Raw genomic sequence first — 15,557 nt, 5'->3', positions numbered from 1 at the left:
TAACCACTTAACCAGTCAGTAACGAGCTGCTAACCAACCAGTAACCACCTAACCAGTCAGTAACGAGCTGCTAACCAACCAGTAACGACCTAACCAGTCAGTAATGAGCTGCTAACCAACCAGTAACCACCTAACCAGTCTGTAACGAGCTGCTAACCAACCAGTAACCACATAACCAGTCAGTAACGAGCTGCTAACCAACCAGTAACCACCTAACCAGTCAGTAACGAGCTATTAACCAGTCAGTAACCACCTAACCAGTCAGTAAACAGCTGCTAACCAGGAAGTAACCACCTAGCCAGTCAGTAACCAGCTGCTAACCAACTAGTAACAAGTCAGTAACCAGCTGCTAACCAGGAAGTAACCACCTAACCAGTCAGTAACGAGCTGCTAACCAACCAGTAACCACTTAACCAGTCAGTAACCAGCTGCTAGCCAACCACTAACCAGCTATTAACCAGTCAGTAACCACCTAACCAGTCAGTGAACAGTTGCTAACCAGGAAGTAACCACCTAACCAGTCAGTAACGAGCTGCTAACCAACCAGTAACCACCTAACCAGTCTGTAACGAGCTGCTAACCAACCAGTAACCACCTAACCAGTCAGTAAACAGCTGCTAACCAGGAAGTAACCACCTAGCCAGTCAGTAACCAGCTGCTAACCAACTAGTAACAAGTCAGTAACCAGCTGCTAACCAGGAAGTAACCACCTAACCAGTCAGTAACGAGCTGCTAACCAACCAGTAACCAGCTATTAACCAGTCAGTAACCACCTAGCCAGTCAGTAACCTGCTGCTAACCAACTAGTAACCATGTGAATTCACCTGTGTGATTAAAAAAGTATTCATTCATTAAACATTCAACGTACCAGCAGGTTCAAGCTCCAGTTTGTCTTCTCAGTGAGAAATAAGTCCAACAGTTCAACAGAACCCGTCCCTCTGTAGACCCCGTCCCTCGTAGAACCCGTCCCTCTGTAGACCCCGTCCCTCGTAGAACCCGTCCCTCTGTAGACCCCGTCCCTCGTAGAACCCGTCCCTCTGTAGACCCCGTCCCTCGTAGAACCCGTCCCTCTGTAGACCCCGTCCCTCGTAGAACCCGTCCCTCTGTAGACCCCGTCCCTCGTAGACCCCGTCCCTCGTAGAACCCGTCCCTCTGTAGACCCCGTCCCTCGTAGAACCCGTCCCTCGTAGAACCCGTCCCTCTGTAGACCCCGTCCCTCGTAGAACCCGTCCCTCGTAGAACCCGTCCCTCTGTAGACCCCGTCCCTCGTAGACCCCGTCCCTCGTAGAACCCGTCCCTCTGTAGACCCCGTCCCTCGTAGAACCCGTCCCTCGTAGAACCCACGTTGTTGACAGTGAGCTGCTGCTTTTCTTCACGTGATTTTTAACACCTTAATTGGATTCAGATAATCGCCTGCTGCACTCTCACTACCTCACCCAGAACCAGGACCAGAACCAGGACCAGGACTAGAACTCTCCACATAAACCCACACAGACACAGCAACAGGTCAAAGGTCAGATAACTTTATTGTGAATGGTTGAACCGTCACATGATCAAAACAGCCGTCCACCAGGCCAATAGGAGTGGGGCATGGTTACCATGGCAGCATTTAAAGTGACAGAGTGACAGTTTAACATCTCAGATTTTGCTAGCACTCCTCATTCACATCAATGGCAGCGTTAGCTTGGAGCTAACTGTTGCTGATGTTCAGCTGGGTGTTTGCATAGATTCTGATTGGCCCACAGTGCAACACGGAGAGACTCGGACCAATCAGACTTCAGTAACAGAAAAGGGGCGGGGCTTGTAAACATGTGACCTGAGGGACATGTGACCCCCATAAACATGTGCTTGTTTAACAGCTAGGGGGCGTTGAAGATACAACTCTGTTTAACAGATAAGAAGCTGTGGAGGAGAGCTCCACTAGAGTCAGAAGGAGGAACTACAGTCTTTGGTTGACTAGAACACCTGGTGGGCTAAATACTGCTTGTAAAGGTCACAGGTCGGCTATGACTCGTCCCCTGGACAGGAGAGGACCAATCAAATCAGAGCTCCTCCCACACCTGGGCCTCCTAATAAGGTGTTGACCCCTCCCACTCCAGTAGGTACTGGACCGTCCCTTGACGTGTGACCCGGCGGGCCAGAACCTGGTACCGCTCGCCATTGGTCAGCCGGCCCACTGCGCCGAAGTACGAGGAGATGGAGGAGTGAAGGATGGAGGAGTTGGAGGTGATGTGGGTGGAGTCAGACAGGAAGCAGGAGGGCTCAGAGGTCAAGTGGGCGGGGTCATCAGACGGCTCCTCCCACACCTCGCTGCGATTGGCCCACTGGCTATAGCTGTTGCTAGGTAACTTCCTCTTCCTGCTGCCCACTCTGCTCCTGCGGAGAGACATCAGGTCAGCCCAGGTGTTAGCCTGCTGTTGCCCTGGTAACTGGCCGCAGATGGGAGGGTTACCTGCAGCGGGAGGAGCCGGAGCCGGTGCCGGAGTCCCGGTCGACGCTGACGCTCCGGGAGCTGCTGAGGAGGAAGAGGGTGAGCGCCATAGAGGAAGACCTGACCTTTGACCTGCCACAGCTCACCTCTGGAGGCTCTGCAGCTCATCCAGCGAGAAGTCAAAGATGGTGGCCATCTTGGAGGTCCAGCTGCAGCTCAGCTCGCTCTGCAATGACATACAGGTGAGGTTGGACTGGACTGGACCAGGCCTGACCCGACCTAAAAACCACAGAAGAAGAAGAGGCTTACGGTGGGAATGGCGTCCTCAAGCAACCACTTGGACTTCTTCTTCTTCCTCTCAGCCAGAACACTGGAGCCAACACAGAACCCATCAGAACCCTGCTGGTTCCGTCCAGCTGACAGACTACATTTTCTTTTTTTAAAGTTTATTTGATGGGGACAGACACACATCGACATAGACAAACTGAATAAAACATCATCCCATGTTTGCATCGTGGTGCAACAGCTAATTCGCAGCACTTTTCTCTAGTTGGGCTTTTTAAAAAATAACTAAAAATTGAAGTGATAATCATTTAAAATAGCACAACATAATGTAAACAAACAGAAAAATGTAAAACATTAAAAATGGGTACAATTCTGTTTTTGACATAACCAAAGTTTTGTTTGAATTTTGAACGCATTAAAACTGGTTACAGACTTTAAATGAACAGGAAGTGAGTCCAAACTGCAGATCCTCTCACTGACGGAGCACTTTGAGCAAAGGTGGTTCTTCGAAAAGGGAACCTTACAGCTTCCATCTAAAGCTGCTCTGGTAGATCTGCTGTTGCCCTGCAGTCTCTGTGCTGTAGGTGCAAGTCCATTTAAACACTTAAAAATCAATTTTAATACATTATAATTTAGAAAATTTGTAAAATCCAAAATGCCAAATTTAGCCAAAATGTGACAGTGATGGAATCTAATCGGCTTTTGATGTAAAACCTTTAAGGGCCGATTATAGAGAAATGCTAATGGTTTGAGTTTGACCAGTCTGAGCCCAGACAGGAGCTCCGCAGGTAAAATGTGAGGATCAGTGAGTTCAGAAACGTCTCTGCACAGTGAAGTGTCAAACAATGTCTAATAACTTTAAAACTATTTATATTCGATCCAACAGTTTTGCAGATTTTAGGAGCAACTTGGCTCCTAAAATGTAACTGAGTATCCAGAATTATTCCTAAATATTTCTCTTGTGATATTGTTCAATAGGTCCCCATTGATCTGAATATTCAAGGACTGTAATGATGTTTTCTTGATTGAAAATCAAATCACTTTGTTTTCTTTGTATTGAGAGTTAAGCAAGAATCCTTTAGCCGTGTTGCTAATCTCTGCAGACTGTTCTGAAGTTTTTCACTGACAACAATACCGTTTGGTCCGATGTGTAAACAACGGTGTCATCAGCAAACATTTGCAGATTGACTTCAGGACAAATTTCAGGAAGACTGTTAACATACAAACTAAACAGGACTGAACCTAAGATGGTTCCCTGTGGAATCCCTGTTAAGATTTGCTGTTATTAATGACAACACACAGTTCTTCCAAACATGATTTAAACCAAGACAATGACCGTTCTGAGAAATTAAATGATGAAATTCCTGAGATCAGTAAATTGTGATTCACCGTATCAAAGGCCTTTTTCAAATCAAGAAAAACTGCACCAGTAATTTGTCCCTTGTGAAGTGATTGTTTAACCTTTTCAAGCAGCAAACCTGCAGCGGTCTCTGTGCAATGCTGCCGTCTGAAACCAAACTGAAGATTGTTACTGTCTAAATGCAGTAGTATTTGTTCCAGAATCATTTTCTCCAGCACTTTTGACATGACCGGAACCAGACTTTTCTTGTTGTTGGTTTCAGAACCCGACCCTGATACCGGGGCATCCCTGGATTCCTGCAGAACCTTCTGGACCTGGGGGACACCTGGGGACAGCAGAACTCACCTGGCAGCGGGCTTCTTGGAGCCCCGCCCAGCGTCGCTCTGAGCGCGCTCAGGAAACAGCTTGGAGGGGGGGCTGGGGGGGACGCGGGTCCTCAGGCAGAAGATGCATTTCCTCTTCTTCATCTCCTTCCCACACAGAAACCTGGAGACAAACGTCTACACGTCTCAGAGTCCAACCCACCAGAGGACTAGAACCAGGCCCAAAACAGGAGATGTCCCGGTTCTGGACACAGGAACACTCGGACCCAGCTGCTTACTTGCTCTTGTATTTGTTGAGGGCGTCCAGCAGGTGCTGCCCCCTTTCTGCTGGAGGACTGTTGGACAGCTGAGGACACAGACAGAGACAGGAGGGGTCAGGGCCGGTCCATCTGGGTCGGAACCAGGTCTGGCGGTTCCGTTACCTTTCCCAGCTGCAGATGGTCCCAGTTAGTGGAGACGAAGGCCAGAATCTCATCCAGCTCAAAGTATTTCTTCTTGCTGCTGAAGGACAGGTTGTAGAGCGCCAAGTGGACGACGTCCACCCAGCGCAGAGACAGGCGGCGCACGTACTCACTTCCTCTGTTACACACGGCGCACAGGAACAGATAGAACCTGGAGAACCAGCAGAACCATCAGAACCAACGGAACCACAGGACGCAGAGGTGCAGGTAGAACCTGGATTAGAACTGCTCTGGGTGAAGGCAGCCATGTTGGATTCATGTTAATGTGTTTTTTATCCATCCATCCATCTTCTTCCTCTTATCCGGGATCGGGTTGCGGGGTCAGCAGCCTCAGTAGGAGGCCCAGACTTCCCTCTCCCAGCCTCCTGCTCCAGCCCCTCCTATAGAATCCCAAGGCGTTCCCAGCAGAGGAACATCGTCCCTCCAGTGTGTCCTGGGTCTTCCTCTGGGCCTCCTTCCGGTGGGACGTGAACTCCTCACCAGGAGGCATCCTGACCAGACGCCCAAGCCGCCTCTACTGGCTCCTCTCGATGTGAAGGAGCAGCGGCTCTACTCTGACTCCCTCCCAGATGACTGAGCTTCTCTCTCTAAGGGAGAGCCCAGACATGAGAAAACTCATTTTGACTGCTCATTTTGTATCCGTGACCTCGTTCTTTTGGTCATGACCCAGAGCTCGTAATCGTGAGCTTTGGGTAGAAATGTAGATCAACTGGTAAATCGAGAACTTTGCTTTTTGGCTCAGCTCTCTTCACCATGACAGACCGGTTCAGCGCCCGCTTCACTACGCTGCACCGATCCACCTGTCGATCTCCCGCTCCATTTTTCCCCTCATTTGTGACCAAAATCCCAAAATACTTAAACTCCTCCACGTAGGGTAGGATGTTTTCCCCGACCCGGAGAGGCACTCTATCCTTTTCTGGCTCTAGACCAGGGGTGAGCAGCTCCAGGCCTGGAGGGCCGGTCTCCTGCAACTTTTAGATGTGTCTCTACTTCAACACACCTGAGTCAAATAATGAGGTCGTTAGCAGGACTCTGGAGAACCTGACTGCTCTGAGGAGGAGATTCAGCTGCTGGATTCAAGTGTGTTGGACCAGGGAGAGATTTAAGAGCTGCAGGACACCGACCCTCCAGGACCAGGATTGCCCACCCTTGCTCTAGACCATGGCCTCGGTTTCGGAGGCACTGATCCTCATCCCGGCCGCTTCACACCACCACCTCGGTCTGCCAATCCAAGAGAATTGCCCGCAGTGTCCATTGCAGAGTCCCCCTGTGAAGGCCATGGACTACATAAGGAAGCCACCCCCGCTGCAATAACTGGAACTGAAACGTAAGCGAAGCCGCAAATGCTAATATGGCACATCTAGGATCAGTAGATCTCTGAAATATTGTGTCTTAAGTTGCTCAAAAGCTAAATGTGAGTATGTTTGACAATATTACTTTTCTAAACTTTTATGTTTCATTGAAAGGTGCCTAACACCGTCACTTCCAACCTTGTTACATTATGAAGTCATAATTAGATCTGCTTCACGTAGTATTGTATTTATGTTATGTTGTGGTTATAGTAGCCATACTTATTCTCACCCACAGGAGCCTGAACTTCCACACTCTTAATTGTTCTCCTTTTTGTTGTTTTTCTACACATCCAATTCTCTTTGGGTTGTGTTTGCTGCTGCTTTCTATAGTGGCTAGGGACTTAAACCCACTACTTGCATTATGCTAGCAATGCACACTTGTGTTTTCAGCGTTTTGATCCTTTTGTTCTCCGAGGATCTTATTACATCTAAAAAATGGAACATTTGAATCTTAGTTTTGAAAATATTGTACAGCAAAGCATTAGTATTTTTATTTTATTTCATTGTCTTAGTGTTCAGCATCCTGAAACGTTAGTACATAAAGACAGGGAGGGTAGATTTCTATAGAAGGGATAATTGATGGAACAGCAGTGTCCTTTATAAATGTGTATGCTCCTAATAAAGATGCTCCAGGGTTTATTAAGTCAGTTTTCAATATGATTGCAGAGTACAGATCCGGCCTAGTGATTGTTGGGGGGGATTTTAATTGCGTAATGTCAAATCTAGATAGGCAACCAGCCTCTCAGACCCCCATATCAAAGATGGGTAAAATACTTACAAATATGTCTGTGGAAGCTGGATTAGTGGACGTGTGGCGGTCCAAATTCCCAAAGGAAACAAATTTTACATTGTACTCAAACCGACATGCGTCTTACTCATGAATAGATTACGTTATTACTGCTAAGGCCGAGCTACACAGAATCGAGGATATTACAATATTGCCCATCACAATCTCTGACCACGCACCCGTTACTCTCAAGTGGAATATAGGATTGACACCATCGTTTAATTAATACCTCTCTTCTTAATAACAAGGAATTTATTGCTTTTGTTAAATCAGACCTCAAAAATTGTTTAAATGTAAACAATACCCCTGAAACATCTCCTATCATGTTGTGGGACTGTGCAAAGGCCTATTTAAGAGCTACCATCATCTCTCACACAACAGGAAAAAAGAGACAAAGGCAGCCAAACAGAAATATTTAGAAGATAAAATTCGGGATCTGGATCTTCAACATAAAAAGACTGGAGCATCCAGGATTCTGAATGATTTGAGTACAATACGCAGAGCGCTCCAAGACTTACTATCAGAAAAGATTGAGGGTAACCTTCGTTTTGCCAAGCAGCAGTATTATGAAAATGGAAATGGAGCGAGCAGACTTTTGGCCTTCCGACTTAAAAAACAACAGTTCCCAAATGTAGTTCAAAAGCTGAAATCGGGCAATAAATCCATCCTAAAACCTAAAGATATTCCTGAAACGTTTGCAGAATTTTACAAGGTTTTATACCGAGACACTGACACTTGCTGTGATGAGAGTAAAATAGCAGACTATTTACAAAATATAAATATTTCTGAATTATCCGATACTGTAGACCAGTGGTTTCCAAACTATTTCTGGGCCCCCCTGTGGCTTACAAATAGCTGTCTGGTTGAGCGATGTGTGTGAGCGAAGGGGGGGGTTCTTAGAGACTCCCTGTTATACTCAGCCCCGGCTCCAGACGTACAGGGGGGGAATCAACTTTTTGGGGGCAAAATGAATCGTAGCTGAACACAAACAACACCAGCAGCCTACAGGCTACTAGTTAACAAGCTTAAGGTTCTGTATTGATGTTAGCTAGTCATCTTTAGCTAACATTACCTGCATCCAGCAGCTTTACTCACCACGGTTAGTTTGGAGGGAAAAACTGTGAAAAGTTCTTTGCGTTTTGCTGGTTTGCTGCCGTGATTCTAACACAAACCTACGTAGCTCCGCCCAGCAGCAGCAGGTCTCCTTCACAGGTGGAAACCCAGCGCGAGCGTCGTAGCGCTCATGTTGCGTTTAGAGGTGGCTCGGAAAAACAGGTTACAACATGTTAACAACGGATTAAACAGTTTTAACTGCTGATAAAAGTGACAGAGGACACAAATATGGGAAGTGTGGAAGCCTCTACTGTATCACATTGACAGGAATAACAGAGAGTTGGCCATTCTAAGGTAAAAACCCAGCGCATACAGTGTTCATGGTTTTTTTGGGGGGGTTTTTCATCCAGACGGCTTCCCGCGCCCCCCTGCAATGGCATGGCGTCCCCCTTAGGGGGCGCACCCCACAGTTTGGGAACCTCTGCTGTAGCTAAACAATTAGATTAAAAAATTCAATTAGAAGAAATTAAAACCGTTGTCTTATCCCTTAAAAACAATAAGTATCCTGGTCCCGATGGTTTCATAAATGAATTCTATAAATGTTTCATAGACAACGTTACTCCACTCTTATTGGAACCATGCCGCTTTTCTCTAGAAACTAAAACAATTGCGCCGTCCTGGTCTGATGCTACAATAGTTGTGTTACATAAAGAAGGTAAGGACCCCACTGACTGTGGGTCATATAGACCATTATTGATGCTTAATGGGAACGTACGCATTCTAACTGGTATTAAATGTCATAATAAACCAAATCATACATCCGGATCAAACCGGATTTATTGTTGGGAGGCATTATGGAAATAATCTGCGTCGCTTATTAACTATGTTTCACCAAAAAGAAAATTAAGCTATGACGGCTGTAATATCTTTAGATGCCCAAAAAGCTTTTGATCGCGTGTCATGGAAATACCTTATTGAAACGTTAAAGAGGTTTAAATTTGGGCCCAAGTTCATAGATTGGATACATACATTATATTCATCCCCACAAGCGGCTGTAAGAATAAATGGTTTCAGGTCGGCAAGTTTCAAGCTGGGGCTCGGATGCAGGCAAGGGTGTCCTTTGTCACCCCTTCTGTTTGCAGTTAGCATTGAGCCATTGGCCCAGCTTATTAGAGACAATGATGAAATTAAAGGGATTTTGATTGGTACAGAGGAAGATAAAATGTCTCTTTACGCAGATGATGTACTTCTGCATCTGTCTGATCCTACATCATCAATACCACGTCTGAGGGAAATGATTTCTGCTTATGGTCATTTTTCTGGCTATAAAATAAATGTTGATAAGACTGAGGCAATAGATGTCAACAGCAATATTCCACTGGGGATTAAACAACAAAGTGGCTTTAGGTGGCCTAGGGAGGGCATTATATACCTAGGCATCAATATTCCTCTTTCATTAAATGATTTGTATCATGTCAATTACAGCAAAACACTGGATATAATTAAGAAGGACCTAGAGCAGTGGTCAGCATTGCCTTTGTCCCTCCTCGGTCGCATTGAAACCGTTCGTATGAATCTGTTACCCAGATTATTGTATTTGTACCAGATGTTACCTGCTGGCATACCAAAGTCTACGTTCGTTGAATTGGATAAAATGATATCAAAATTCATATGGCAAAGCAAGCGCCCTCACATAAAATATAAAACACTACAAAGAAGTAAGACAGAAGGGGGTCTCAGTCTTCCCGTTTTAAAATACTATTTTTGGGCAGCTCAGTTAAAGCCTTTATGGATCCAACATGATTCTCAAACAAGATGGCTGAGCATCAAGCAAGCAAAGTGCTCAGTACCATTAAAGGTATTGCCATTTTTAGATATTCCAGTAAAGGAACTGCCATTGTGGATTAACTCTTTCTAAATGGGCTGACCAGGGGCTTACATTTCTTCATCAGTTGATCGACAGGAACAACCTTATGTCATTTGAAGAGTTATGTGGAAATTTTCATCTCCAGAAAAGTGATTTCTTTTTTGTCTGCATACAGGGAAAGAGTACTAAATCCCACACCAATAAAAAACTTCCTAATTCATTTCCAAAAAGGGGGAGGAGATAAACATTTATAACAAAGTTATATGGGGTGTTTCTGTCATGAACCTTAACAAACCCACTTGGACAAAACAAAGATGGGAGGCAGAGACGGCCCAAATAATTTCTGACGGAACAAGGGAGGGAGTCTGGACTGAGGCACATCGAGCTACAAACTCAAATATGTGGCGGGAATATAAATGGAAAATTATTAGCAGGTATTTCAGGACCCCAGATGTCGTTGCTAAGATGGATCTTAAATTATCAAGCTTGTGTTGGAGGATCTGAGGCCCAGCAGTCGCCAATCATACACACATTTTGGTCATGCCCCAAACTTCAAAACCTTTGGGACGAGGTGATCAGGGCTATAAACCAAATCTTTCAAGAAGTTATACCAAAGGATGTTACAGTTGCATTACTTGGTATTATATCAGCTGGTCTGCTAGGACGGACCAAAGTACATCTGTTAAAGGTCCTTTTTACAGCAGCCCTGAAATGCATTACAATCAGGTGGATGGAATTGGAACCACCTTCCTTCGACTTGTGGGATCAAAAAGTAAGACCCTTATGTCAAATGGAAAAGATAACCTACTCATTAAGACTTCAAAAAGCTACTTTTATCCTGCGCTGGGGGCCAGCAGAAGCTCTGTTGATGCAAATGAGTCCAGCAAGTTTGGCTTTTGGCATAAGGTGTTTAGCCATCCCGCCCAAAGTGTACCCTTATTTTAAGATTGTATGGTGATGAGTCCACAAAGGTGATGCTGAAATCATGAAATGTCATGCTGAGATGTTTAATCTATAGAAAACTTCACATTGACAACACTTGTGTTGTTAAGTACTGCTGATGTGTGGCTGTGTAATTGCTCTGTAAACAATTACACAGCCACACCCTACCTTAAATTATAAAAATTTAAGTTCTAAAAAAAAAAAAAAAAAAATTGCAGAGTCGTGTTAACCAACCCAACCCTTCAACAACCGGGTTGTAGTTCCTTAAGGAACTACAACCCAACCCTTCAACAACCCCCCTGATCGAACACCACTCGAGTTCAGATCAGGGGGCCGTTCCTCCCAACCACACCCCTCCAGGTCTCACTGTCATTGCCCACGTGAGCGTTGAAGTCCCCCAGCAGAACAAGGGTCAAAAGCTGTAGGTGGTTAGAGGTTGTCTGGCTGTGAGGAAATGAGCAGCTCTATCCAGTTGCCCTCAGGGCCACACCAGGACCCACCTGTCCCCGAACATCATGGCGTCCTGCAAGCTCTGGGTGCAGGCCTCATGGAACCACTGCTGACATCTGAAGCACTGCAGCATCTTCAGGTACCACCTGCAGACATAGCATCATCAGTATCCAGGTAACAGCCAGCACCTGCAGAGAGCTCTCTGATTGGTCGCCTTACTCTCCAGGCCCGCCGCAGTAGCAGTAACAATGCTGCTGATTGGTCCGATGCTGAGAGTCCCAGTTCAGTGCTGCCAGATCGTACGGCAGGACCTGCTTCATCGCCCACAGTGCCTTGGCTATCGGACCCTTCCTCAGGGCACCCCCCTTCTGAGAGAGATGGGAGAGGGTGGGATTAGAGAGAGGGGTGAGAGTCAGTGCCATAGTGGACAGAGGACAGCTGGTACCCGGACAGCCAGAGCGAAGACACAGCGCCTGCAAAACCAGGGGCTGAGGTCGGTGGCGCTGCCCTCTACTGGAGGAACGTGGCACAGCTGGTGGAAGCCTGAAACAGAGCAGCTGATGTCATAAGGCTGCTGCCCCCTATAGGCCCACATGCTCACTGGAGCCTCACCTAGCTACCAGGACAACTACAGCAGACTCACCAATGCCACACTTTCCACAGATCAGGATGCCATTGTTTGGCTCTGATTGGCTGCCGGAGTTAGGCTCCGCCCCCTGGCACACCGAGCAGCGAGGCTCTTCCCCTGGGATTCCAGCTGCAATGTGACTGGACAGATTTTAGTAGCTGAATGAGACAAACAGCGCCCCCTCTGACCAAAACATGGAACAACATGAGGCGCAGCTTTCACTCAGAACGGTTCCGGACTGACTAATGAATGAAGACATGACCTATGACCCTAGGATCCCCTCACCGTGTTGTATGTCCTTCCAGAGAACCCAGAACTTGGAGTTGTCCTCAAATGTGACGAAGCAGCTCTGCCTTTGAGGGCTCACCTGTCCACCAATCAGAGCATCACACTCAGAGCTCCCGGCCAATCAGAGCAGAGTGCTGACAGTTTGCAGATAAACTCACCCTCTGGATCTTCCCCACGTAGTAGAGACCATCTGACCAACGGCAGAGAACAAACTGACCCTCAGTCAGGTGAGGCTCCGCCCGCTCATCGTCCTCCAGGACCCCGGTGCTGTGGCAAGCCCCGCCCCCTGGACACACCTGAGGCTCCAGACTGCAGAAGGGTTCGGTCGGGTTCTCAAACATCCTGCAGACAGACAGGTGAGACACCTGAGTCTCCAGGCTGCTGAAGGGTTCAGTCATCTCCCTAAGCGACCGACAGACACATGGAGGAAACAGACAGTTGCTCAGTCTGCGGCTGTGATTCATTCCTGGACTCTCAGGGGGTTTCTGACAGGTCGGAGCATGCGCAGTACATCCTCTGATGATAAACCGTTAATTAACCTGCTAACCACAGAAAGCAGCACACCCTGCTGCTTTATTAGCGGCCGGTAAAGCCGCTAATAACTTCGGTAATAACTCTATTATTACAGTTACCGGGGTTACTGTGGTAGTAACCCCGGTAACCTAACTCTAACCCGTTACTGCCAGTAGCTGCCGTCTTCCTCTCTGGTTCAGCTCCGGACCCAGTTCTTATCATAGTTTCTACATTCATACATCTGACACTGAGCTGTTCTGACAGACAAACTGGGTCGGACCGAACCGGACCTGTGTCAGCCAGCAGAACCCGGCCCGGTCTCACCTCCACTTAAGCGGTCACGGTCTGTCCTCCTCCCGGTCGTCAGCGAGCCGCTCGGGGTCCGGTGGCCGTGAGACGGCAAGGGTTCAGTACCGGCTCAGAGAGTCTCTGGGTCCGCTCTGTCCTCAGTCTCCGTCTGGTTCTCCTGTCTCTGTTTCGCGGCACCGAACTTCAAACTCTCTCAGCCGCCATTTTTTTCTTTTTCCCGCGAATCACAGCCTGTTCTTTTTACGCTGTCGGCTTGGTCACGTGACCGCATGACCGCCCAGTAGAGTGCTACGGTAAACGGTCCGGGCTGTGTGTTTATTTAAAAAAATGTATATATATGTGTGTGTGTGTGTTCTGGATAATGCAAACGGAGCAACATCATGATTGTCAAAAGCAAAGAAGACACTAAATTATCTTTTCCTGACTTCAACCTGTCTGGCAGCATCCTCCAAGTTACCGATGAAGTCAAATATTTGGGACATTACATCACTGCTGACCTGTTTGATAATAGAGACATTTACAGGCAGCGTTGTATGCAATATGTTCAAGCTAATATGCTCCTTGGGACGTTCTCTATGTCAGGGGTCCCCAAGCTACAGCCCGCGGGCCGGATCTGGCCCGCCTCCTCATTTGGTCCGGCCCCCTGAACAATACCAGAGAGCATTCAGTGTTTTTTTCATATATATGTGGATTTTTCTTCAACCACCAGGGGGGCTCTTGAGCAGATATGAAACTTAGTTTCCCTCAATGGAATATATACTAGTCAGTACCAGTCACCGTTTCGCTCACGGTTTTTTCCATTTGCATTCTGGGTAAAAATCTATCTACAAACGCGAATATGTCGTCGGCAGTAATCCAGCTCAGTGAGGTTCTTCTCTAGTTTTTGTCATCACTGGCACCTTAGTTTATATGGCAGCAGATGATTATTTTATTTTTATTGTTCTTGTTTTTGTCATGTCTATTTATTGCTTTTTTATGGACCATAAAGAAAACATGGTCCATAAATGGTCCATGTTTGTGGACCATGATTTAGGATTATGGACCAATAAATATGATTGTTTTAGACACAAACCAATCCTATTGATTTGTGTCTAAATAAATAGGATTGATTGACTGACTGATATTTACATCAGATAATAAATTGGACATCTTATATATATATATATATAAAAATTCCCTTCTCACCCTCCGTGGGTGGTCTCTTTCATCCTCTGAGCTCGGGTCCTCTACCAGAGGCCTGGGAGCTTCAGGTTCTCCTCCAGTATCTTGGCTGTGCCTAGAACTGCACATTTCTGGACTGATGTCTGATGTTGTTCCTGGGATCTGTTTGAGCCACTGCTCCAGTTTGGGGGTGACTGCCCCGAGGGCCCCGATGACCACAGGCACCACTGTGGTCTTCACCTTCCAGGCCTTCTCCAGTTCCTCTCTGAGGCCCTGGTATTTCTCCAGTTTCTCCTTTTTCCTGATGTTGTGGTCACTTGGTATTGCTACATCCACCACAACGGCTTTCCTCTGTTCTTTATCCACCACCACAATGTCCGGTTGGTTCTCCATTACCATCTTGTCTGTCTGGATCTGGAAGTCCCACAGGATCTTAGCTCGGTCATTCTCCACCACCTTTGGGGGTGTTCCCCACTTTGACCTCGGGGCTTCCAGTCCATATTCTGCACAGATGTTCCTGTACACTATGCCCGCCACTTGGTTATGTCGTTCCATGTACGCTTTCCCTGCCAGCATCTTGCACCCTGCTGTTATGGCTCTTCTCCACCCAACCAGCTACAGTGTACTCTCAATGGCAGGGTACTAACAACAGAGCAGACCCACCAAGGCTGGAGACTGAACAATACTGGAAAGGCATATGGGAGAGGGAGGCGTCCCACAACAGCAATGCACAGTGGCTAACCTCTCTACGAGAGGACCACAGCAACCTCCCTGAACAAGCCCCGGTAACCATCACTGTGGCAGATGTCCAAGAAAGAGTCTCGGGTATGAAAAACTGGACAGCACCAGGGCCTGACATGATCCATGCCTACTGGCTAAAGAAACTCACTGCCCTCCATGAGCGACTGGCAGTTCAACTGAACCAGCTGCTACAGAATGGGACTCACCCTGAATGGCTAACTGAAGGGCGCACAATCCTGATCCAGAAGGATCCCTCAAAGGGTTCAGTCCCATCCAACTATCGGCCGATAACCTGTCTCTCTACAACATGGAAGAAGCTCATGTCAGGCATCATAGCAGCTAAGATAAGCGGGCACATGGATAAATACATGAACACGGCACAGAAGGGCATCGGCATAAATAGCAGAGGAGCCAAACACCAACTCCTTGTAGACCACACAATCACCTCAAATGTGGCATATACCAAGGAGATGCTCTGTCCCCACTGCTGTTCTGCATAGGCCTGAACCCCCTTAGCCAAATCATCAACAAGACTGGCTACGGATACCGACTCAAGAATGGGGCCACAATCAGTCACCTCCTCTACATGGATGACATCAAGCTGTA

At 47.0% G+C, this 15,557-nt stretch overlaps 1 protein-coding gene across 4 annotated transcripts; it reads right to left on the bottom strand.

The window, feature by feature from the left end:
- Positions 1-1,507: 1,507 nt before the first annotated feature.
- phf19 (PHD finger protein 19) lies at positions 1,508-13,264 on the bottom strand. 4 transcript variants are annotated; one of them, XM_088008514.1, is made up of 14 exons: positions 13,065-13,264; positions 12,386-12,629; positions 12,225-12,306; positions 11,955-12,068; positions 11,757-11,854; positions 11,531-11,679; positions 11,362-11,457; positions 4,822-5,011; positions 4,678-4,745; positions 4,422-4,562; positions 2,741-2,801; positions 2,578-2,657; positions 2,453-2,515; positions 1,508-2,376 (listed from the first exon to the last, which is right to left on the bottom strand). In XM_088008514.1, exons 2-14 carry the CDS (start codon positions 12,623-12,625, stop codon positions 2,070-2,072), a joined length of 1,689 nt encoding a protein of 562 aa, XP_087864640.1. In that variant the 5' UTR covers positions 12,626-12,629; positions 13,065-13,264; the 3' UTR covers positions 1,508-2,069. The 4 variants fall into 4 exon arrangements, with proteins under 4 accessions (XP_087864640.1, XP_087864641.1, XP_087864642.1 ...); XM_088008515.1 differs by having other exon boundaries at positions 2,453-2,512; XM_088008516.1 differs by having other exon boundaries at positions 11,531-11,676.
- Positions 13,265-15,557: the final 2,293 nt, after the last annotated feature.

This window comes from Poecilia mexicana, unplaced genomic scaffold (assembly GCF_051168715.1).
Source record: "Poecilia mexicana isolate PSO_F unplaced genomic scaffold, ASM5116871v1 scaffold_9, whole genome shotgun sequence".
NCBI classification, from domain to species: Eukaryota; Metazoa; Chordata; class Actinopteri; order Cyprinodontiformes; family Poeciliidae; genus Poecilia; species Poecilia mexicana.
The sequence above is the reverse complement of the archived record's forward strand: the minus strand, read 5'-3'. Positions and strand labels throughout refer to the sequence as shown.